Consider the following 24,785-nt stretch of genomic DNA (forward strand, 5'->3'; position numbering starts at 1 on the left):
CGCACTGACTGCCACCCACCTGCTCCTCCTCCTGTCCCACCGGAGCTGGCATGAGGAGAATTCAGTAATTGAGAAGAGCAGAGCATGGTCTCTCTTTGCTCACATATGACAGATGGGGCATCATCGCTTCAAAGGAGAGCATTTGGAAACAGGAGGAAGAGTTGGGGGGGGGGGGGGGGGGGAAGAAGGGCGAGGGATGCTTTGAAAGTAGCTGTGCCACTCTGTACAGGTGACGGTTTAAAGAAAACGGTTACCGTATCTCTATTAAAGCAACTGCGGTGGGAATTAAAGAGCTATAATTAAAGATACATGCTGGAAGGTAATAATAGTTTTTAAATATGCTTTTTCAGTACACCTGAGATAAACTGGACACCTTGCATCCTTATTCTCAGCCACAGCCACCTTGGCAGTAGCCTGGCAATCCTCTTCTTCTGTGCCCAAACTACAGTCTTGGGTGATTCTATATATTTAAACTTTTTTGGGTCGGTTCATAGCTTAGTGGTACAGCGGCCATCCTATATACAGAGGTTTGACTCACAGACCTTTCCAGCATTTCTTTGGCTGTTTCCTGTCAATAAAGGCTGTTAGTGCCACAGAGAAGAACAAAAAAAGATTGCTCCCCTATAGAGTTTTGACAAGTAGAATGCAAGTCTTTTGATTCTCAAACTGTATTTCGAAGAATCTTTGCATTGTGTAGAAAAATTCGGTTCAAGTTTGGCCAGCTTAAGGATTTTTGACTTTGAACTAAAGTTGATTAAACGCAGTTAAGATTCCTTTAAAAAAGAGTGAAACGGCCCTTTACTAAAGCATCAAATCAGAGTCTCCAAATCAGATGGCAGCCCTAGCCAGCTGCAGAGTGTAATCATGTGTTTATACAGTCCTTGCACCAAGTGCAACCCTGTGGGGGCCATCCACTCACAAACGATGGAATGTTTAAATTGTTCGGGGTACAAGAGACAATTACAAACACGCTGAGCGCTCAGGCCGCCCCCAAAAACTGTGCCGCCCTGGGCAATGAGCCACATCGGCCGAATTAAAAACCGCCACTGGCCAAACAATATCATTTTTGATGAACTGACAGTATCGCATGCCATACGGCTGACGAAGATGGATGCGGATAAACGATCATAAATGATCCAACTGCCCCAGAAAGGAACTCAGGAAATGCACGCTTGCTGCTTTCTGCCCCTTCTCCTAATATCCTCCACTCATATCAGGTTAACTTCTGCTGAATGCCCCTCTGATCACCTCTCCACCTCTTCGCCGTTACTTGCTACTCATGATGAAAAAGGGGAGAAGATATTAAAACATACACACACACACACACACACACACACACACACAGACATGTCAATGAACCGCGTGTCGCTCAGATTCCGTCTCCCCAGAAACTTTTTTTTCACAAATGACTTCAGTAAACCTTAAAGAAAAGGGGGGGGGCAGAGATTTCTCTTACCTGTCCGGTTCCGTGAGGCGCGGAGGCGGACGCGGCGTGACGGATGGAGTTCAGCGGAGAGTGATGTTGAGAACGGGATCACTGACTGCTCGCTGACTGACGGACTCAACGCTTGCGCTCGCTTTATCATAAACGCCCCAGCGCACGGTAGGACGCAGATTTGCCCCCCTTCCAAGTGTCGATTCTTCCGAAACGAAGCAGGTTGTTCGACAACTGCTAAATACCAGGCGAAGCCAACTGTGCGCTTTGCTGTGCACTATTTGCAACTGAAGAAAAGGGCAAATGATTTTTTTTTTTTTTTAATGACTCGGGATACTTCGACATGTCCCGAAGCCGTATGTCTCCCTCATCTGGCCGCTGGTATGTAAGCGTTACAGACTGTCTGGCACCGTGCGTAAAATGTGCACTGGCGTCTCCAGGACGCAGACTTCAGCAACCCTTTCCCCCGATAAGCAGGTATTTGGATGCATTAAATCGTATTATGCATGTCGCATTTGTTATGGGGATTATAAGGAACATTAGTAGACCTGGTTTGCGTTAGAGAAGTTCCACGAAAGCGGGACCATGATTTTACAAGGTTTTTATTTTTTAACAATTTCATCCTTTGTTTTGTGGAGCGCCTTTCGTCGAAACGACCGCTTATCTCTCTGCTTTTCCAACCTGTTTGTTGCCATAGAAAGCCTTATAAACACGGTGGTTAATCGCTTTACTTGGAGAATGACTCGCTTAGGGAGCTTTAAGTGGAGGCTTGTAACATCCATCACACTTCCACCAACCATCTGACCTTCACTGGAGATTTTGCCCCTCAAGACATTGAGCATTGTTAGTCATCTTGTTTGTAGCTAATAGGTGAGTGCATTGCAGATAAGTTCTTTTAAGAAACATTGTAGGCTACTGCCTCAGTGCACTATGTACAATGGATAAACACGGCAACAAGTCTGTAATTTGGTTTAACAAAATTAAAAAAGTATAACGTGGATTATTCTTTCTCCTGTTTCTTTCTTTCTTTTTCTTTTGGCTTTTAAAAATAACACCCCACCACCCCAGCCCAAGTCAGTTCTCAACCTAAAAAGATTTTTACAGCTTCAAAGCTTTTCATGACCACCTTTCCACAACTAGATTGAAATGTCTGCCTATACTTCTGTACAAAGTAGTCCAAGCTTTGTCAGGTTTGATGGAGAGTATCTATTTACAGGGATGTCCCAGTCTGGCTGGAGATAAACTTATTTAAACTTAATCATAACTCTGGTAACAAAACAAAAAAGCCTTTTGTGTCATAAAATCACAAATGTATATGTGTGAAGTTCGCTAAGCATTACTAGGATTTACCTACTCCGGGGGTTCTGGTGTTAAACAAAGAATGGATATTTGGAAAATTCACCTTGATGTCATTTGTTTAGTATGGTGGAGGTTCTGTGATGATCTGGACCCGCTTGTCTTCTACCCTGGCAACCTTGTTATATCGGGTGGCATACTGATTTAAATTTAAAATATCAGGCCAGTTTAAATAGAATATTCCTTTATTGTCCCACACAGGAGAAATTAAGGTCTATCAGCAGCACGTAAGGACAAAAAAATGCACAAAAGAATAAAAAAACAACTTATCAAGTTTAACAGCTGCTGGGAGAAAGAACCTGCGATAACATTCTTTAGTGCATCAAGGTTGCAGCCGTCTGTTACTGAAGGGTTTTCCAGCTCTGCGGCAGCTTCATGCATGGGGTGGGAGACGTTGTCCAACAGAATGTTATTTTAGCTGGAGTTCTTCTCTCTCCCACCAGCTGCACTAGGTCGACTGGGCAGCTGAGGATAGAGCCAGCCTTCCTGATGACCTTATCTAACCTCGGTGGAAGATGAGCTACCGCTCCAACAAACTACACCGCAGAGGACGGCTGATGTCACAGAAGAGTAAAAAAAAAAAAGGTCTTTGCCCTGCAAAAGACCTCCGTCTCCTCAGTCTCCCCTACCATCAAACGTCAGTTCCCTAGTGTCAGTGTGTTGGGTCTGTGCCTGAGGAAATCCACCACCGGCCCGTTGGTTTTCCCCCTCATTGATCAGGGGATGGTTTCGCTGGCACCAGTCCACAAAGTCCTGCGTCCACTGTCTGTATCTCAATCTGGAGTCCTCTGCTGTAAATGTGCACAATGTTTTGGTCTATCAGCAGGACGATTATAGCAGAAACATGTGGAAACACTGAAATTAGTCCTCAGACACAAAAAAAACAACAACACGAGACGGGTTGCTAAAAGGCTGACGATGTCAAAGTGGCGGTAAAAGCAGATATACCGGCTGCTGTTTAATCCGTTCTTTTATCATTTGGAGCCGTTTGCAACTCCTCGCCTCCCCTCTCTCAGGCCCGAACACCTGTCTGGACAACAATTCCTGTGTGAGACCTTCATCAAACAAGTCTTAAAATCCCCCCTTAATCCCAGAAATGCAGATCTTCAGGATGTTCTCTCTCATTACTAAGTTTGCATCCTTAGATTTCTTTGAAACGTAGTTCCACCGCACTCTGGCGTATACCGTTGCAGCTTAACCTACATAAGTCCATTGATCTGTGTCTTACCAACACAACGCTACTATGTTAAGCATTGCCTAATCTGCCTCATGCTACCTGGATTTTCATATTGGAGAAATAATCCTGATGAAAGGTGGGGGGAGGTGGGGAGTCACCTTAAGAACTGTTTAAAAGCTCCTTATCACAGACCTGCACTCCAACAGTTTTTCACCCAAAAAGGAAGTGGTAGCCCTTTAAATCTTAATCCGTAGCTTTAATTAAAGGAGGGGAAGTATCCGTGTGTATCGTTTGGCCTGCTGCTGTTTAAAGTTAAAGGAAAAGTACAGTTAGGTCCTTCGTGATGGTCTTTTACAGTCAAATGAAACAAGAACGTTCTCCAATTAGTTAGAGATGTGAAACGAGGGGTGACGAAACAGTCTCTCAAGTTGGCCCTTAATCTTTACAATCTGGATAAAAATGAATGAATGAATATCCAAATGATGAAAACAAGAGCATGACAACTGTTAAGTTGTTTTAAAACTGTTCTTCTATCAAAAAGCCCATGGAAGGATAGTAAAATGAGCAGTGTGGTTATTGTGTTGACATCAAACACTATTACCACTCCTTTTGATGAATTCATAAATCGTAGAAAAACTGTGTGGGGGGGTGATTCTCGTCGTTTACTTGACCTCAATTGTCACGAAACGTGGTTTCAGTGCACTGAAAACGCTTGATTGTTCCCAGTTTCTTTATTACAACATCTAAGAGACGATCGCTCTGTGAGTGAATCAGAAATGGTTTAATGACGAAACCATTCCAAAGCCTGTAAAATAATCAGTAAACATCTTAAAATCACCTTTTTTTTTTCTTTCATTGACATAATGCGATTGTGAAATGAACTGGAAGCTTCAGACTACAGTAAGAAAACTCCCTGAGAGCATTTTAGGTGCAGATATAGAAACACCAGAGTGAAGATGTAAAGATCTTTCAGACTGACTCGTGATTTTTATCTTGCAAAATATGCTGCATTTTAAACCAAGCCACTCCAGAGATGACAGCTAATGGAATACCTTTAAAGACAAAGACAAGCAAGAGTCACGCTAGCAAAATTTCTCATAAACAGGCCACGTTTTGTGCTAACCGTAGCTTTGGAAAGGCAGTGTCGTATTTTGTCGCTGGAAGAAATAATACGGTGGGTCTGTCAGCTTGTGGGGTGTTTTGTTGCGTCTGGTTCTGGAGTGGATGAATCAGGCAAATAAAATCAGCATTAGCGCTGAGTCAAAATGAATAAAATTACAACTGGTCAGCAAAAGTTGTTATTTTTTTGACGAGATCGAACCAAAACTGTAAATCTAACTTTTTAGTTAGGCTCTTTTTGTTGACAGAAAATTACAGTGAAAGTCCTGTGCTGCCAAGATTCAAAGTTTTATTAACATTTAAAAGAACAGCGTCCAGATTACAGTAGAAATACTGCTGCACAGACTAGACAGATAACAATCTGCAACATGTCAGCAAAGACAAGAAACAAAGCTTTATCTTTCGTATCTGTCATCTTTTCTTCTTATCAATAACTCCGCTGAATTTGCCTTCATGTCTGAAGATCTCTTTTCTTTTCTTTTTTTTCTTTTTTCAGGTCTGTCCTCCAAAACGTTGCCGTCATTTCCAGCAAGTCATGAATATAATGCAAAGCAGAAACGGATTTACAAGCAAGCAGCAATGATACTTTTTCGAAGTATTTTGCTCAAGTAACTAAATGTTGTGGTCACCCACAACGACCTTCATAAACCTTTACAAACCTTGCTGTAGCGTTATTTTATTTCATTTTCAAAAGATAAAGCAAATACTTTAATGCAAAAGAAACAAAGCAGCATAAATGAGGCTTTTCTCTAAGAAAAGCTAAAGTGCCCGTACGTTAACACTCTGGGGGCCCAGACGGCCTCGCCTGGTCAACCGTTTCTGTCTTGATTTGGTCTTGTGGTCCTGACCGTTATCCTGGTGAGGACCCATGTTCAGTTTTTTGGTAGAGGGCAGCAGATGTTCATTTAACATCTTGTATTTGAATTACACAGCATCATAGATTCTACACCATGCCGACCAGTAGGTGTGGGGTCAGAGGCGATTCTGGAGTCTGTGGGGGCCCCAAGCAAAAAATCCTAGGGGGCCCTACCGACCAGTGTTCATCACCATTATGCTAGGCTATAAATAATCTGACACCAACGAAAAATGTATTAAATAAAACCTTTTTTTTATTCCAAATGTTCTAAACATGAACAACCTTGTTACTTTGGAAAATATAAAAGAATAAAAGTAAAGAATAAATTAATACATTAAAATGAATGTATAATAAAATAAAAAAAACAGTAATTCCTGTCCTGTTGGTGGTGGACGTTGCCGGAACTGATAACAAAAACAAAAACAGGGTATACTTTGTGATAAAGAATTTACAGGGCATGCTATATGTTATCAATTAAAGTAAAATGTATTGAATTATTAAACTCACAGTTATCAGTGTCATAACATGGAATGGGTGCTCGATATGCCTCTGGTGTCTCTTCCTGCTCATCATGACAACCAACAGGGTGAGTGGCCACTATCCCACTGTAGGTGGATGTTGCTGGAACTGATATGACAAAAAAACAACAGGGTATATTATCCTAAATAATCTTTTCAGAGCATGTCACATGTTATCGATTGAAGTAAAATATATTGAACTCACAGTCATCAGTATCATAACTTGGAATGGGTGCTCGATGTGCTTCTGGTGTCTCTTCCTGCTCTTCATGACAACCAACAGGTTGAGTGGCCACTATCCCACTGGATGTGGATGTTGCTGGAACTATAATATGACAAAGAAATTGTGCCATAAATAATCTTTACAATTAGCAATTAAACAGTTACAGTTAACAATTCAAGTGGAACACTGGACTTACGGTTTTCATCAGCATTTGGTAGGGGCACTTTATCCGTCTGTTTTGTTAGAAATTTAAGCAATGATCCTGAGGAGAGATATGAAAGATTTTGTTAAAAATGTTTATAGTCATTTACTATTAATGTTATGCTTAAATCATTATCTGCTCCACTTACCACTGTCTTTCTTTCTTTTTGCTTCTTCTTCTTTTTTCTTCTTCTTCTCGCTACCAGATGGATAGCTCCTCTTCATTTTCCTTCAGCTTAGTTACTTAATTGCTTTCAAATTTACTGAACGATAGGCCTACAACGTCACCCGTTCGCTAGGCTACGTTCATTTTCATTAAGGGAAGTTATCCACCTGGGCTGGGCTGGGCTGGATTTTGACTGGGCAAAGCCAATGTCAATCAACATTCCATCCAATCGGAATTTTCATATGCAGTTGTGCATCTCCTCAGTTGCCACTTCATGCTCGCCTACCGGGTGTACAGTAGCTGGCTCTCGGGGGCCCCCCAGTGGCTCGGGGCTCCAAGCAGTTGCTTGGTTTGCCTGTTGACAAGGTGCGCCTCTGTGTGGGGTGCTTTCTCACATTTCCATTTGCTGCATTGGAAACCAAAAGGGTTTTATTGCCGTTCTGTGTCTGAGACTCTGTGGCGTCCCAATGCCTCGGTTTGTAATAGTTCTAAGATCAACACACACCTGCCTCATTTAAACAGCCAGCTCTTTTTTTTCTTTTTAAAGTGTAACTAACAGAAATGAGTCTCTGTTTCATGTCGGATTTGGACCCCAGGAGTGGAGAAAAGGATCACAACAATCAGGTGCGTTGTGTGATAAAAGAGTAACAACGTGAAATAAAGGAAAAGTGTACAAGACGGCGGTGAGACCAGCCATGTTTTCTGGTTTAGAGACGCCAGCACTGAGGAAGATACGGGAGACGGAGCTGGAGAGCAGAGATGAAGATGCTGGGGGTCTCTTTAGGAGTGGGGAGGATGGATAGGATGAGGAATGAGTGCATCAGACTGACAACCCATGTTAGACGTACTGGAGATAAAGCCAGAGATGATCGACAGATGTCGACATGTACAGAGGAGGGATAGTGAGCGCGTTGGTCTAAGGGTGCTGAGATTTAAGCCAGGCAGGAGGCCTAGAGGAAGACCAAAGAGGAGATTTATGATTGGAGTGAAAGAGGACATGAAGGTAGCTGGTGTGAGAGAAGATGATGGGGTTAGATGGAGAAAGGTAAACCCTAACCCTTACCAAAAGATTTTTCTAAAACGTGTGAGATGATGATGCTACAAAAAAAAAAAAAAAAACATCTATTTGGAATAACATTTTGAGATTTATGGTTAAAATAAAGTAAAACTTTTGAGTGTCACTGGGAAGAAGCTGTAGGACACCCTGGAGGGGTCGCCCGTCCATCACACACAGGAAAAAAAAGAAAAAAAAAAAAAAAAAAACACCATTTGTGCACACGTTCATCCCTAAAGACAATTTAGAGAGAACGATGAACCGGTTCTGTTTTATGGATCAGTTTTATGTACCGTGGGAGGAAGCCAGAGTACCCAGAGGGAACACGAGCATGCAGAGGAGAACACGCAAACCCCATCACAGAAAGAAGCCCAAGCCGGGATTTAAACCCAAGTATTTCTTGCTTCAAAGCAACAGATCCAACCACAGTTCAACGTGCATTCACACACTGATAAATTCAATATCGATGTTAAATATCAAAGAATAATAAATGTTCAAGCATTCCTACTTTAAGTTTCAGTGCACTTCAACTTGATGCTGCAGCACTTTGAATTTAAACGTCACAGAAAAGTCACAATTATTCAGTAATACAATATGTCAATTTATGTTTTATTGGTAAAAACTTCTTCCATCCATCCATTTTCTACACCTGCTTATCCGTGCGGTATCTGGCGGGGGGAATGACGCCTATCTCCAGCGGTCATTGACAGGTCGCCAGTCCATCACAGCGTTAAGTAAAAGCAGATCACTATACAACAATCACATTTAACACGTTTATTCTGGAAAAGTGCTCCAAATCATCCGTATTTAAAACTATGGAAATATTCCGTTTTTTTTTCCCTTATGTTAAAAAAGAAAGTAAAATTTGTGGTTAAACATCATTTATTTTCTTTGTAGTTCCCATCAAATCTCTTCTTTTTTTTTTTTGTCCACAAAAGAATACATACATTCATCAGGCGGGCCAAAAGAAGGGAGAAATTTCACAGCAGCAAAAGATTCTACTTGACAAAGTAAAATAATGCAACCTGTCGAATGTGACAAACGTTACCGTCGCCTCGCCTACAACCAGCAAGGACCAGCAAAGGAAGAGAACGTGTATTAAACCGTTACAGGTAGCAGGTCGGGGGAAAGCAGAAGACAGATGTATTAACGGTTCTCTAGTTAACTCACACTGAATGACATGATTTATTTAGAGCGGAGAAAAGGGGGGGGGGGAGACGCAGGATGGTCAGAAGAGAAACAGTTACTCTTGTTTGTTCAGTTTTGTTGTTAAAAAGATGGGAGGGGGAAAAAAAAGAAAGGCTTGAAACGTCATTTTTGCTGCAGCCTGGCAGCTTTGAACTTGGACACCCGTTTAGGCGCCTGCTCGGGCGGCGGGGAGTCGGGCGTGACCTCCTCCTGCCTCCTCTCCAGAATGGTTGGCAGAGCGGGTGGGACGATGGTCAGGTGGGGCACAGCTGAAGGCATCGGCTCCTTTTCTATCACCGTACCGGAAAAGGCCTGAGAAAGAGCAAGTAAAAGTCAGAAAACGGACACCGTCACATTCACTTTAATGTAAATACCCAGTACCGTATTTTCTGGACTATAAGGCACACTTAAAATCCTTAAATTTTCTGAAAAATCGATGTTGTGCTTAATAATCCGGTGCGCCTTATATGTGGACAAAGACACACAAAGACATTAAATCACTGTGCGCCTTATGGTCTGAAAAATACGGTAATATATTTTTGCTTTATTCTTGCTCATTTTGAGTCTTGAAGTTGGGAAAGGAGTTTTGAATACATTCAAGTCAGCGTTTTTGTTGTATAGAAATGCTCTGAAGCTCAGTTTTGCCATGGGAAACGCTGACAAAGACACTGTACAAAATAAATAAATAAATAAAAAACACTAACTTCAAATTTGCTGTGAGTGTGCAGAGGCATGGCAGTGGGGCTGTCCTCCTCCGTGATGCCATCGCTGGTGTCGCTGTGCGTCGTCTCGTCGTGGCTGAAGCTGCGCACGGCCATCCTGCGCTCCTCGAAGTCGGCGGCGCTGCTCTCGCTGGTGTCGCTGCACACGCTGTTCTCCCGGCTGCGTGACTTCAGGATGGACTTCCTGGGGACGGGCTCGCCGTTCTTCACGTCCACAAACAGCCTGACCAGAGAGCAACAGGCGGGCTGCGTCAGAGGCAGTTGTGCACGCGGATGGGATGCCGCGTCTCGCACATGAATTCGCGCCCACGGGTGTTTCGGACTTTCTACCGCTGCTGCCACAAACCTCAACGCGGATTTTATGCGACAGGCCAAAGTAGTGCACAGTTGTGACGTGGAAGGCAAGTAACATGGTTTTAACATATATTTGCACAAATCTGAAAACCGTGGTTTGCAAGTGAAATCTAGTGGAACCAGTTCCGTTTCAAAGTCACCCGTACGTAATATTATTCCAGTAAAAAAATCCAGTACATGGTAGTGGCAGCATTATGCTATGGGGATGCTTTTCCTTAACGGGAACAGAGAAGCTATCCAGAGTTGATGGGAGGACGGATGAACGAAACTCTAGAGCAGTGGTCACAAACTGCGGTCCTGGAGGACCGCTGTCCTGCACCTTTAAGATCCATCTGGGCTTCAACGCACCTGACTGAAATGTGAACTCACCAGCAGATCTGGGTGAGGCAGTTTAGCCATTTTATTCAGGTGTGTGGAGCGAAGGACACAGCTAAATGTTGCAGGACGCCGACCCAGGAGGATTTGAGTTCGAGACCACAGCTCTAGAGGCTGCGAAGGTCTGGAGAATAATGTGGAACGTAATTTTCCAGCAGGTCAGCCAGAGCCACAACAGAATGGTTCGGATCATGGGGTCACGATCTCCAGCCCTCCTCAGCATGCAGTCTAGTTCTGCACGGGCCTTGTAACAAGCTATTTGTTTAATTCAGGTGTGCAAACCAAACGCATGCAGGATACCGGCTCTTGAGGCCTGCAGCCGGCCAGCCCTGATTTGGATCACAGCAGATGTGTGTGTGCTGGAATAGCCCAAAGTCCAGACCTGCACTGCAAAAAAGGGAACTAAAAGTAAGTAAAATCTTCTTAAAATTTGTATATTTTTCCTTGATTTGAGCAGCTAAATAAGATTATTTGCCAATGGAATGAGAATTTCTAACCCTAAAATAAGACAATTAGCTAAACTGCACTTGAAATAAGATGATAGAGATGAATTGTTTTTATTTTAAGTACAAAAATCTTATTCCATTGGCAAATGGTCTGATTTACCAGCTCAGATCAAAGAAAAATACACTTATTACAAGAGGATTTTACCTACTTTTAGTTCCCTTTTTGCAGTGTGAATCTAAATAAACGATGGCAAGACTTCAAAATCTATGTTTAGAGCAGCTCGACATTCAGCCTGACTGACAGGCATCCTTTTCTGGGGAGGCGGTGTAAAATGCAAACTTTTCAGTTATTTGGTAAAGAAATAACTGAAATCCCAATAAGATGAGATGAAGTTTGTAGCTGTGACCTGACGGAGCTGTAAACCATTCAGACAGGGTACGATCGCTGTCACACGCTGTTGTAACAGCAGAGTCTATGAGTCTGTCTTCATGACTAAAGGTTTGCCTTTACCTGTAAATATCAGCCGGCGTGGTGATTTTGTGAAGCTCGTGATGCGAGTGTCCATTATTGTGGCCGTTTTTCTTTTTCCTCTTTGAATGCTCCTTTTGCTCTTTTCTTTCACTGAACTTCAGCGTTGTGTTTTTTCCTGTGTTTATCCTCACCTACAGTGAAAGAAACACGCCCGGGTTGAGTAACATCAAAAGAAACAACATATTTAATACCAAATCTGCCCCCTTTTTTTAATTTTTTTTATTTTAAACCAGCCAACCTTCTTGGGTTCAACTGTGTGAGAGAAGAAAATGGTGGGCAAACAGCTGCCATCCTCATCCTCCTCTTTCCTGTCTGTGAGTGGCTGTACGCTGTGAGGCACCGAGCTCCAGCTTGGCTTCAAACTCAGGCCGTTTACCGGAGGCGCAGCATCTGCCTCCTTCTCCTCCTCCGATGAAGACGACGACGTGTCTTCGCCATTCATGTCCGTATTATCAGATAACCTGGAGAGGGAGAAACGTTCACAGCTCCAATATTTGTAAAAAAAAATAAAAAAATAAATAAAATGAAATTTAAAAAAGCAGTTTATGAGGCTTATAAGTAGGGTTGGGCAATATGATGATATTAAGATTGTGAACGATCACTAGATGTAAATCTGTCAACGCAGAGAGAATGTCACAGCTATTATAACATTTAATACAATGGCTTTAGTTTGAGAAAAGTAAAAACAACTCTAAATGTATTTTTTTTTCATCTGGCACGTTGGCGGAAATGACAAGGAAATGTTTAACGAGGAGAATCATCAACAAGTCGTATTAAAACAGAGAGGACTCCAGAGAACGTTAACCTTAGGACTTAATTTGGGGCGGCTGTTCCAAAACATAATTTCAAATAAAAGATTTAAAACAGATAAAACTGAACGGTTACAAAATGTATTCCATAAAATTTAGGTCATCTAGTTAACAGTGTCGTTATCTAGTAATGGTAGAGTAGTCATATTGCAATCTGAAGTTTTAGGATTCAATTCCTGCTTCCTCCTGTCACGTGTTGATGGGCCCCTGGGCAAGGCACTTGCCCGGGGGCCCAAGTTGCCTACCGATCTGCAAATCGGTGCATGAATGTGTGCGGTGTTGTGAGTGCGATTGGGTGAATTTGGCTCTATTGTGAAGCGATTTGAGCGGCGATTAGGACTAGAAAAGTGCTATATAAATTCAGTCTATTCGCTATTTAATCATTCAGAAACACAAAATTAGGAAAAACGCTCTTGGAAGAAAATTAAATGGATTTCTTGGGGCTCCGTTAGATTTCATCAAATGCTAGTCCACCCTCTTGTGTCGACTGTTCAGTTTTATTTTCCTTCTTTTCCTTTAGCCTCTGAAAATAAGTTAAAAATAGCTAACCTAAAGGAGCTATAAGTAAGATATTTACTGTAAAGATCAACCTAAATCATTCTCGTTTCTCACCTGGGATGGAAGTAACATTCCCTATAAACAATCGGCCCTCTCCATCAACAACGTCTTAGTCACGTTTTTCTCCTTTCAAACCTAGAGGTACGGTCCAGAACTACTTCGAGTGTAGCCCGTGTTTACTTCCTGGTTCCTGAGCCAATCATATGAGCGTTCCCACGGTTCCCAACACAAAGCGCAGCATTTGTGTTTTTTTATCTTGGCAAAAGAGCAGCAGCTTGCTAACATGGAAGCCAGTAAGAGAATCAGACCAGAAATAGGAAGGAACATAATAGTCTGATTAAGTAAAAATTCTGTGCAGGAACACACTGTTTAAAAACGGCATATTAGATTGTTGTAATTGGCAAGTTGTCGTACCTATTTCAGCCACAAGGTGTCAGTATTACTTATAGCTCCTTTAAGAGTTCACTTTATCAGACTGCTGTTTTTAAATTAAAACACATAGAAAGTCTGCAGTATCAAGTTTTTGTTTTACTTCTCATAAGTTAGTAAATTATCAAGAACATTCTTTGGTCTAAAGGTCACTTTATGTCAGAAATTCAATTTAAAAAGAGAAAGTAGTATAAAGATTCCCTGCACACACACGCACACACAGATGCTTTTCAAGCGTTTATTTCTGGTGATTTTTATTGTTATGGCTCACAGCTAACGAAAATGAGAAATTTAATGTTTCCAAAAGCTAGAATATTACATAAGAACAATAAAAAAAGGACATTTAATCTAAAAATATTATGTTACTGCCAGGTCACTGCCTAGAGAATGAGAAGATTTCTGTCTCTAGGGTTCTTCAGTAGACAATCATCCTCCACCAAGAAAATAAAGGCCATTACCGAAGGCTAAAGCTGCTTCTTCTCTACTGTGAACAGTTTTTGAAAAAACTGAATTGTGTTTTCATCAGCTAAACATCTAAATTAAGCTGAAATATGCATCACTCTGTGTGCTAATATATAAACATAAACAAGTCTAACTTACTGATATTATTGTTAAATATACTTTTGTATCATATTCTAAATTATTGGGCTCTACCTTTAACACCATATGTGGAGACTGAAAAGATGAATTTGCCACATTGCCCACCTTTACCAATCAGAGAGCATATACCTGTCCCGCTCATCTTGCAGCTCCTCCAGTCTCTCGAGTTCATCCAATCGAGCCCAGAGCTCCTCCTCAGTCATGACGCCTTTCCTGCTCCCCGTGTCTCCTCCCTCTCCTTCATCCTCCTCTTTCAGATCAAACGCCACATCCATCTTGGGCTTAGAATTTGGCTTGTGAGCTATTCTTTGCTTTCCTGTTAAGAAACAATCGGTTCACTCTTTAGCCCTAGAAATTTCCCCCTGCTGTAATTGTGGTAAAGAATTCAGCAGTGGAGTGATGGCTTTCTTTGCCTTCTCAGAAGCCATGACTAAGTGAAATGAGGTCAGAAGAAAAGCTGACAAAAGATACCTTTTGTGACGGCCAACTCGTTGTTTTCGACGTCCTCTCTGATGTCGACATAGTCTCCTTTATTCTAAATCACAAGAATGTCAAAGTCAATGCATTTGTCCCCCGATTCGGTCATGCGCGCCATCTAACGTGTGCAGAAATGGAACGTACGGCCGACATGGTTTCCAGATCCTTCACAAACCCGACTCTGGCTTCGAAGTTTTTCATGGTCTTGGTCACATCGTCTAGCTGATTCCCCACGTCTGCAGAGAAAACAGATGCACCGCGGTGAACGTGAGCGGAACCAGAACAGCAAAATGTGCCAAAAACTGGCGGCGAGCAAAACAACGGCGTGGAAATACGACGACGGGCTGATTGACAAGCGGCAGCTAGGGAGTTTAAATCCTGCACAAGTAGGGGGAAGGGGGAAGAAAAATGATGACACAAACAGTTCATAATATCTCCTGCCCTGAATACTACTCCGGATCATTAAATCTTCACAACAATTAAGCCCTTTCACTAATAGCAGCAGAGGGCCTTGTTTCCATGGCGATCGGGAGCCCCTCCAGTCAGCGCATCAACTGCAAGTGAGGAAAGGTCAAATACAGAAGGCCTGACAACTCGGCCGCTGTCTGACACATTTCAGCAAGCTCTGTTTGTATTACAGCACTTAGCTCTGTAATAGCAGGGTGGGGAGGGTCAGGGGAGGAGGGGGGAGGGGGGGGGGGGGGCTGTGGCAGCACGTTTCTGCTTCACTAAACATTCTAATAATGTTCACATCAGAGATTGTTGCTTGGGTCCATTTGACTTGATATGAGATTTTCCAGACTTAGACTGTGCACAGCGAAACAAAGCAGCAGTCATTGTTATACGGCAGAAATAGATGCCCTGATAGAGCCTGACTAAACCAAATGTTTAAAATCACTTAATTTCATTAGAAATGCAACACGGCGCAGCCTTTGCATAAAGACTTGCAGCTTTTGCAACCCTTTAAAAAAGCACATCTGCTTTTGTAAATGCTATTTCTTTTTAAATAAAACACCACATGTAACACATTGCTTAGTTAAAAAAGACAGTTTTGTTTCAAACTCCAGTTGGAATTCAAAGACCTATAAATGAATCCAGACATCCTCACATATGATGTACAGTCGCCCTCTGCTGGGCGAACAGCAGCATTGAATGACTAGTTTATTTAAAAAAACAAAAAAAACACATGAGAGGAAAAGTCACTCACGCTTCATTCTGTGCTCGACTATTTTCTGGGCTTGCTTGGCGGAGCACTTGGCGAACCAGTTGTCGCCCAGCAGCACTGTGACCTCGTTGGTGTGCACGAGCTTCCCGGGCATGAAGGCCAGAGGGCCGAACGGCACCTGCTCCAGGTGCCCAGGTTGGTACGGGGCGAGCGGAACAAAGGACAAGTAGGCCAAATTAAGCAGGTGGAAGAAAGTCGGTGTGAAAGTAGTGCAACAATGGGGCAAAGTTTCAGTAATGGAGCGACTCTGAAACCAGCTTGTGTAATTTCGAGGTCTGCACCCACCATGATGTCGTAACACAGCTGATCCGGGAGAGTCCTGAGGCGATCATCAAGGGCTTCATAGTCCCCCAACACCTTCTTCCTGTAAAAGTGTTCAAGCAAGCCATTAGAGAAGATGTAAATCCCTGAAGAGGCTGTCCTGCTCAAAGATAGAAAACAACGAGGAGTCAGCCACTAGATGTCCCTATTTTCCTGTCTTTTTTTTTGTTTTTTTTTTGGCAGATGGATTCCTAACACCATTTCTATCCAAAGTGAAGAGTTGGAAATGAAGAAACTAAAGAAACCAGAGTGTTGAATTTGAAAACTGGCTGAAGCATGTAAGGAAGCGGCAGGTTAATCGTTGAAGAAGCTTCAGTCTTTAAAAGTTTGCCCCACAATCAACGTTCTGGTGCAAAATAATTGATTTGGCAGCAATGCCTGTGCAACTGCTCAGTTATCCGGGTCATGGCAACAGCAAACAGGCTTAAATAAGAGGCAACCGAACTATCACTCAGTTTTTCTGGAAACAAGTTGACACCTATATCCAACAGTCTTTGTCAACTCCTACAGGTTGCTAAAGCGCAAGCCGGCAGAATTGACAGATTCCTGGATATGTGTTGAAATGTTTCCAGAAAAAAAAAAATGAGCGAAATCCAGTTGCCTCCGATTTAAGCCAGTTTGCTTTAGCAAAAATTATTGCAAAAGTGAATGGGATAACAAACATCCAGTAACCTTTACTCAAAAGCAGATTTGGGCCTTGGTTTCATTAAAACTTTCTAGTAAAAATTATACATATCGACCAAATACTGTATTTTTTTTTTTTTTTTTTTGATGAGGCCAATGCACGAGATTTTGTGTTTTGGGCCTAGAACGATTTTCAGATCCTTAAACTACAAACATCTCACTGGTTTGTTTCATAAGAAAATTAGTCTTTAGTTTACAGCTAAGCAGGTAGGAATGGGATGGGTTTCTTCCGTTTCAAAGCACAAAGAAATTCTGATTGTCATGGAGACCTCTCTGCTCCAAACAAATGGGGGTGCTGTTGCAAAAAAATATATTTAAAAACAGGTAAAAACGTCTGCTGTGAATAAGGGATGCAAACTCTTTTTGACATGTGTGGATTTTAAATATTTAGGCAAGTTTTCAGGATAAAAATAACATTTAAAATGAAATATAACAAGCATTTTAAAGGATGAATATCATGCAAGGCTTTTAAGATAAAGTAGAATAATGTCTTTACAAATAAAAAGTCTAATCTTAATAATTGTAAGCGCTTTATTTCTCCACAACTGCCATCTATATAGAACCGCACTGTTTGTTTTTTTTTTCTGCCAAATTAATGCCCTGCATGTGGGTCAAATCCTATGAGGTCACAACAATAATGTAGGAGCTTATTTAGGTAGAATATGTCCCACTAACAGGGCAAATACAGTGAACAAAAGAAAAGATATCACTCTCTGTCCACACTCAGACCTTCGAAGAGTTGCAATGTTTTTATTACCATCATAGCAGTAAGTGAATCTGCTCCGACTGAGTCTTTACCCGACCAGGCAGGTTTATTTAGGAAAACGTAGCGGAAAAACCAAACTCCAGGCAGCCATATTTTAACATCCATGTAGGCCGATTTGGCACATAGGATTAGCTCTTGCTTTCCTGCCGCCTGAAACAACTACTCAAACTCAACATGTATTGCATACTACCAAGTGTACTGAAGGGAATCCGCTTGGGTCGATGAAAATGTATTTACTGTAGCAGACCTGCACTTTTCTAACGCGTGTATAGATCCAAAGTGCACCCAGACCGGTGATTCGGTTTAATTTGCGGGTAAAGAGCTGCGCTGTCCTCCAGTGTTTGCACACAGGGTGCATCTCAAATCCTCTAATCAAGTCCACATCTCCACCGGGTCTCTGTTCACACAAGCCAAAGGCAACTAGATTCAATGAACACATACCGTAGGATGGAAGGGGGGGGGGGGTGTTTTGCAAACATGGTATAATTGCACAGCTTTGAATGCTTTTTTTTGCACCATTTGCATAATAATGGAATCTCATCTCCATAATGGGATTCCTAATTTTAAGTCAAAATTTCTTATTTTCCAGACTCAAAGTTTCATTTTCAGGCTATGAATATGAAACAAAAATGGGAAACTATGAAGGATATCTTTACAGATGGAGGCAGGGAGACATGGAAGCAGGCTACGTGATCACGTTTATATATGTCCACTTCTGATGGCCCTGTGTGAGCTGTAGCCTCAGCTTCCCGTCTCTAACTGAGAGCAGCAGCACCCGGGGTGGTCCTCTGCTGCTGTAGCCCAGACACTCTACATCTAACTGGGTTGTGGGTTCAGAGATGGCATTTTGCATATGTTGGTGGTAACCAGCGGTAGTCTGAGCTGCATTGAGTTGCCTTTCTCTCATATCAAAGCAGTCAGCTCGTCCCCCCTTTGAGATCAACGAGGCATTGCCATCCACACAGCTGCCGCTCGCTGGATAATCTCCCTTTTCCGGACCGTTCTTTGTAAACCTGAGAGATGCTTCAGTGTGAAAGTCCCAGCGGGTCAGCAGTTCCCCAAAATACTCAGAACTGCATGTCCAGCAAAAATAACCGTGCTATCTAGGTCCGAACTCACCTAAAGGTTTAAATGCATTGAGTTGCTGATGGCCAGTGAATTCATATATCAAAAACTGACTTAACTGCTTGATTTGTTCGTTTTCTATTTAGTATAAAATTGGTCAAACATAGCACAGGAAAAACGGTGATGATCGGGAAAGCAGTAAAAATCAAGAATCAAGGAGGGGGAATACTGAGAGGTAACGTTTTAGAGCACAACACAGAGCGCTCTATGGCTAAAATGGGCTAAAATGATCTAGGGAAAGCAGAGAAATCCTTTAACTCAAAGGTTTCCAACTCTGGTGGTCAGGGACCCGTGTCCTGGATGTCTTAGAAGTCTCCTTGCTGCCACACACCTGACTTAAATGAATGGAATATTAGTGCAATTACTTAAATCAGAAAGGCATCTAACGCATGCAGGACAGGGGTCCTGGAGGACCAGAATTAGGGGCCACAGCTTAACACTACTGCCCCCCTGAGGACAGGTCGGTGAGCTACAACAACATGAGGCTTTGGCCCTTCGCGCCCTAAAAGTCCACTAGCTGGATAAGAAAGAAAAAACAAAGAAAATCGATGGCAAAACAGAAGGCGCGCCAAACACTTGCAGAAAAAATCTTTCCACATCATCACTTTAGGCCATTAAGCTGACATTGTTTGGGAATATAGCAACACCCCCAGCCCACCAAGTAAATGACTCCAAATCAATCTGGTTGTAGATTTTTCAGATATTGGAAGAGACTTTCTAATCTAGGCACATTAAAAGAGAGAATGTCGCCACCAGGACACGTGTAACTGGTTGAAACTGAAGCGGACCGAACTGATGGTTCATCAGACTTCTAGAAAACAGCGTGATGAAAACAAGGCTCAGCCTTCCCTGTCCTGAAATGGCAAATCCTCAATCTTATCAGGCATTTGAATAAATGGCTTAAAGATCGCTGTATGAACAGCAAAAGCCATACAGACTGAAGGAACTGCACACGATAAACTTGAACTAGTTTTTATAAACCATAAACACAGGAGTCTTAAAGCTGCTATTCCCTGGTGTCCAAATCTTATGCCACATGGCCTAAAATTTTTAAAACATTCTGTGTTTTTTTTTTACCTGATCAACTATAAATAAAAGATGTAAAACTTTAACAGTCTATTTTTTTTTTTTAGAAAAGTAATCTGTAAATCATTGTAGATCCAAAATAGAAAGGACTTTGCACTTATTAAAAGACATACAGTTCCCTCATTTTTGTTAATTATTTTCTATTTTCTTAGCCTAGGGGCAAGAAAAGTCTCAGCAATGAGAACAGGCTTCTCTTTATTTGAAAACAATTCCCATATTTCCCTCTGGGATTATTAAAGTATGTCTGATTCTGATTCTGATATTTAGCCAAGTTTAATAAACGGGTGCGCCCAACTCTGCTTTAAGTAAAAGTCACTATGTTTAGGATCTCATTTACTAGGAAATTAAAATGAAAACAATAACTATGGATAATAAAGGACAAATAATGTGTGACGTACCCACCAGTTTCTATTTTAAGAAAATCTCAGCCGTAATTTGTTTTTTCTGCATAAACAAGCCGTGCTGGCAGGCCAAATTTGTACCATTCTTCTATTATAGTCAGGGGCCACAAATAAAAGCATAAAAAAAAAAAAAATCTTTTCAAGCAGCCAAACTGGCTCATGTTCTGCACTTTGGACATCCCCACTTCAATTGCTACAATACAACAACAAATAGTCATGTTCGGTCTGAACATCATTCATTTTATTCCCAGTTTTGCATAAATGAACAGGCTTAGGGTCGGTCTGATGTTAGAGAAATCACCGATGGAAGGGGTTGTCTGTTCAAGGAACAAATCTATTCTGCCAAGTTAAATTAAATACATTTTCTCACATGACAATCCTTAAAGACTTTAATAATGCTTACCAGTGCTGAATCTGACTCTCACAGTCTTTCACCACCTGTTTTAGGATAAATCATGTTAGTTTGTGTCAACACAGTCTGCACGAATCTGGCTTAGGTAAAATTGCACATCCTTTATTATCATAAATTATTATTATTATTGCAACAATTTTAAAGAGCCTTTCCAGTGATGTATTTTTTTTTTTTAACAAACAAACCTAGGCAGTAGCAATAAGAGCACACACAGATACACAAGTATGGATATTAACATTGTTGTGCATTTTGGTTGATGACATCACAAGCAGCCCAATTAAGGAGCTCATCAGTTAGCATAAGGAAACACTTTGACGGATGAGCAAATGTTGAAAAGAAAAGAAAAACATTTTACATGTTTGCTTGGCACGTTTGCTGGGAAAAATAACGATGACAATAAACGTCTTACTCCCTGCGTCTCAAACTGAGGCTTAAGGTCACTAGTGCTATTTGGACTAACTTTAGGCGTACCCAGAAGAAAAGTTGTCCTTATTAGGGCTCTATTCATCTGTGAAGCCAAAATTACCCACGTTCCAAGTTCAATGGGATTTGTCCCTTAATATGGTCAGTCAGCAATACAAGTTCAATATGTTCTTGCCTCCATGTTTGTGACGCTAAACAAGGTGCTCAGCAGAAATGTGTAGCTGATTTATTCAAATACATAACATCAGAGCCACTGAACACGTTTGTTGTTGTTCAACGTTACAAAGTTTTTAATTCAAGGCGGCCATATTGGATTTAGTAGACAAGATCAGTGAGAAAACATCTTTACCCGTTTCCAAGACTTAAACAATACTTTTAATTCTGAAGGGAAATGACACTGATGTATTTTTTTTTTTTACTATCATGAACTTTAAAAATTAAAAAACAGAAAAACTAAGTTGCTCCCTTTAATAATTTCTGACATAACCCAGCCACTCAGGTGGTTCTATGACACAAAAACACTAAGATCCAACAAATTAAAACATCTCACAGGTGTATGGCACTTCTCTGAAAATATAAATTTATTAGAATAAACATTTGGGCCTTTGGTCCACTGCCCCTGTGAGCGCTCTCTAAAGTTTGGCCCAGGCTGAAGCAGCAGACAGCAGTCGTACAGGAAACAGAAATGTGCTGCATGACTGGAGCACGTTAACCAGAGCGAACAATTTTCATGACAAGCTGTCTCAAACCTGAAGTTGATGTGGTGTTCCCAAATATGGCTCTCAGATTTTCCAACGCAGCTGTACGCGATTTTAGACTCACTTGTTGCTTTTGCAAAAGCTACATACGCTGAAACATTTCGGGAACTTGTACGTACAGGGAAGCTGAAAATCTGCCAAACAAACCGAGGGGAAGAGGAAGAGGAAGAGGAAGAGACACAGCTGGGAAAACATCTATGTGACCAGGTTCAGGACTTCGATCTCTTCACAAACTCCGGCAGCGGTGTCCATGGAACATTTTTTTCTCTGCTTTAATACACCTGCATCAGACACTCAAATCATCAAACCTGTGCAGATTCAGGTGTGGACCAGGGACGCGCCTATAAACACACGACACCAGCCTTCGAGGATTGACATCCCTGCTCTAAACTAATGACAGATAATAGAAAACACTGTAACTTGTGAAACTTATTTTCAATGTGTGAAAACAACAAATGAACAATTTTGGAGCTTTTTTTTTTTTTTTTGACACCCCACCTTATTTACAACACCTAGATGTTCATCACAAAGAACAAATTTGAGAGAACTAAAAAAAAAAGTGTGCGGTTTTAGAGCGTCGTCTGGCATGAGACAACCCAAGATTATTCCGTTTTTACAACTTGAATACAGGTTTCACAAACCAAAAACTGTCCATGTGGACAAGTTCTGTTCTGGTTTGGCCTGTCCAAGTGACCCATTCTAATGATGGCCTTAAGCATACAAAGATCATTTACCTGTTTTTAAAAGCTGAATAAAGTTTTTTTTATTTTCTTTTTTAAATCAAAACCTTTTTTTTAAGAATATCGGTGTAAAAAAAACATTCAGGTTTGACTCAACTGATATGTTTTTAAGATAAAACCCCATGTAGGGTCAAAAAAAGCCTTTATAAAAAAAAATCTTTTTTCATCTTTTACAAGCTAAACAACACATTTACAGACCAGTCTGTATGCTACAGAATATATAACTATGAAAATAATCCGGTACAAGTTTGACCACCTTGATTGGTTCAGATTTAAACATAGAGCAGGAGGTAACCTACAGAAGTTTAATGTAGTGAAATTGGGGAGGTAACTTTTGGGGTGGGCCACAACTTTTTCTTTTAGTTTTTGCTTTTTGTTTGTTTTGGCTAAATAAATGTATCTAAAGTCTAATGTTGGAAAGTCTTCAAAAACCATTGAGTCCTCCAGCCGTAAACTGCAGAAGCGGCGCATGCGCGAAAAGAAGGAAACAACCCGAACACGCCTCCCTTTAACATTTAAATGAAACTTAGACGAGGGCATAAAAGGGAGGAAGCTTCTCGAAGGCCGATAGGAAACGAAGAGGAGTTAAACCCAAGGCGTTGCTTTGTGCAGGGAACGTTTCAGCAGCTTCCACGCGTGTTTCACAAACTAACCACGCGCTGGTCCAACCGCGTGGCCAGGACCCCACCGTAGCTCTGCTAACACCTAAAGCAAAAAAAAAAAAACACGGAGAAGCGCTTCCGAGTCAATTTACCTTTTGGTGTTCCTCTCTGAGCCTGACAACTCCGCCCAGGTGTTCTAGATTCGCGTTACCTGTCCCAGCCATTGTCAACCCGAGTGCAAATGGGGCTGGATGTGCGTTGTGTGACCCACAAAACAAAGCTCAGGGGTTTGTGTGAGTCCTAAAGTAGTGTTTATGAATCCAGCAGCTTTTCCTCAGAGGCGTCCTGCACGCAGTCATCAATGAGGCAGCGATGAATGTCCACACTTCCAGAGGTGATAGCATTTCACACTCTCATTTCAGGATTTCTGCATGATCCCCCGGTAAAAAAAAATGTATATCCACCGTTTCCAGATCCAAAAAGATTAGCAACAACACTCCTCCTCGTCACTTTCGCTGCGCCATGCACTCCGACGTCAAGACTGCGGGAGCTACGTCAGCGACGGGCGATTGGAAATTTCAAAATAAAATACTTCAACCTTGCATCAGAAGTTTTTGAAACCGAGGATAACAGATTGGGTTACAATATTAATCACATAAAAAAATTACATTTTCTCAAAGTATGGAAGGCAGTCAGCAAACATTTGGACCACCCATTTTTATTTTAATTTTATTATCTGGCTACTGCTGACCAGAGCCTTCAGGAAACTTTCCCTAAAAATGATGTTGCGTTTAATTTGCAGTCAGAACTCGGAAATCCAGACTTCCAATCGGAAAAATCAACCGTAACGCCGGTGTAGTCGGAATGTCCCCTCAGAAAGTCGGAGGAATTATTGTAAGGCCGATTGTCGGATCCAGTATAGCAGTGTCTCGCATCAACAACAGTAACGTATGATAAAACATGTTTATTTTACAAGACATAGTTGTAAGAGTGCGTCTAAAATCAATGATGCGTGTAGCAGCTGCAACTCTGCACCAAACAAATAAAAAACATGATTTGCATGTGGAACATATAGCTTTTAAGGACGTTTCTAAGAGGTACCACAAACAAAACAGCAGCTTTTTTTGCTATCGGCATATTGGAATCTACCTTTTGTTTGTTTTTATTTTGGAATCCAGACTTTTTTGCTTTTTTCTTTTACCATTCCCAGCTCCTATTTTCGTTTTCTGAAGCAAATAGAATGCAGCATTTCACAACGCATAGCCTTCAGGGAACAATCCTTGTGTGTTCCCTGAATGTTGCAGATTTTGTAACCTTACCAGAACTTTCAAGGAACTTTACTAAAGGTTACACAATGCATAACGTTCCCTGGGAGTTTAACGATTAGAAAATCTGCAACCTTCAGGGAACATACAGGGACTGTTCACTGAAGGCTACAGATTTACTAACCTTCAGGGAACGTTTCTAAAAAAATTATAACTATAATAACTAAGGACAGGGAACAACCCCTGTCTGTAATTGAAAGTTGCTGAATTTGTAATTTTATCTAAATATTCTCCAGAGGTTAGTTTTATTAATGAAAGTATCCACGACCTTCAAGGAACTATCAAAGAATAGCATTTAAAGCTTGCCTCAAGGACAACTACA

At 41.5% G+C, this 24,785-nt stretch overlaps 1 protein-coding gene and 1 long non-coding RNA gene across 3 annotated transcripts; both read right to left on the bottom strand.

Moving 5' to 3' along the window:
* Positions 1–6,222: 6,222 nt before the first annotated feature.
* LOC118567284 lies at positions 6,223–7,323 on the bottom strand. Of its 2 annotated transcripts, XR_004933569.1 has the most exons (5): positions 7,035–7,323; positions 6,881–6,946; positions 6,667–6,786; positions 6,451–6,570; positions 6,223–6,347 (listed from the first exon to the last, which is right to left on the bottom strand). It is a non-coding gene; the product is annotated as an uncharacterized LOC118567284 (long non-coding RNA). The 2 variants fall into 2 exon arrangements; XR_004933567.1 differs by having other exon boundaries at positions 6,273–6,570.
* A 1,541-nt stretch (positions 7,324–8,864) lies between these two features.
* uri1 (URI1 prefoldin like chaperone) lies at positions 8,865–23,683 on the bottom strand. The gene is made up of 11 exons (XM_012860374.3): positions 23,291–23,683; positions 20,607–20,641; positions 16,106–16,184; positions 15,803–15,938; positions 14,740–14,831; positions 14,590–14,653; positions 14,248–14,434; positions 11,961–12,183; positions 11,702–11,853; positions 9,998–10,238; positions 8,865–9,605 (listed from the first exon to the last, which is right to left on the bottom strand). The coding sequence occupies exons 1-11, from the start codon at positions 23,360–23,362 to the stop codon at positions 9,417–9,419; spliced, it is 1,470 nt and encodes a 489-aa protein (XP_012715828.2). The 5' UTR covers positions 23,363–23,683; the 3' UTR covers positions 8,865–9,416.
* Positions 23,684–24,785: the final 1,102 nt, after the last annotated feature.

This window comes from Fundulus heteroclitus, chromosome 2, assembly GCF_011125445.2.
Source record: "Fundulus heteroclitus isolate FHET01 chromosome 2, MU-UCD_Fhet_4.1, whole genome shotgun sequence".
NCBI classification, from domain to species: domain Eukaryota; kingdom Metazoa; phylum Chordata; class Actinopteri; order Cyprinodontiformes; family Fundulidae; genus Fundulus; species Fundulus heteroclitus.

What these genes read in the sequence shown, in the direction of transcription:
- uri1 (XM_012860374.3), bottom strand. Translation starts at nt 23,362, where the DNA reads ATGGCTGGGACAGGTAACGCGAATCTAGAACACCTGGGCGGAGTTGTC. An exon ending in AGCTGTGTTACGACATCATG is followed by an intron (nt 15,939 to 16,105) that starts GTGGGTGCAGAC and finishes CACCTGGAGCAG; the next exon opens with GTGCCGTTCGGCCCTCTGGC. An exon ending in ACACTCACAGCAAATTTGAA is followed by an intron (nt 9,606 to 9,997) that starts GTTAGTGTTTTT and finishes GCTCTTTCTCAG; the next exon opens with GCCTTTTCCGGTACGGTGAT.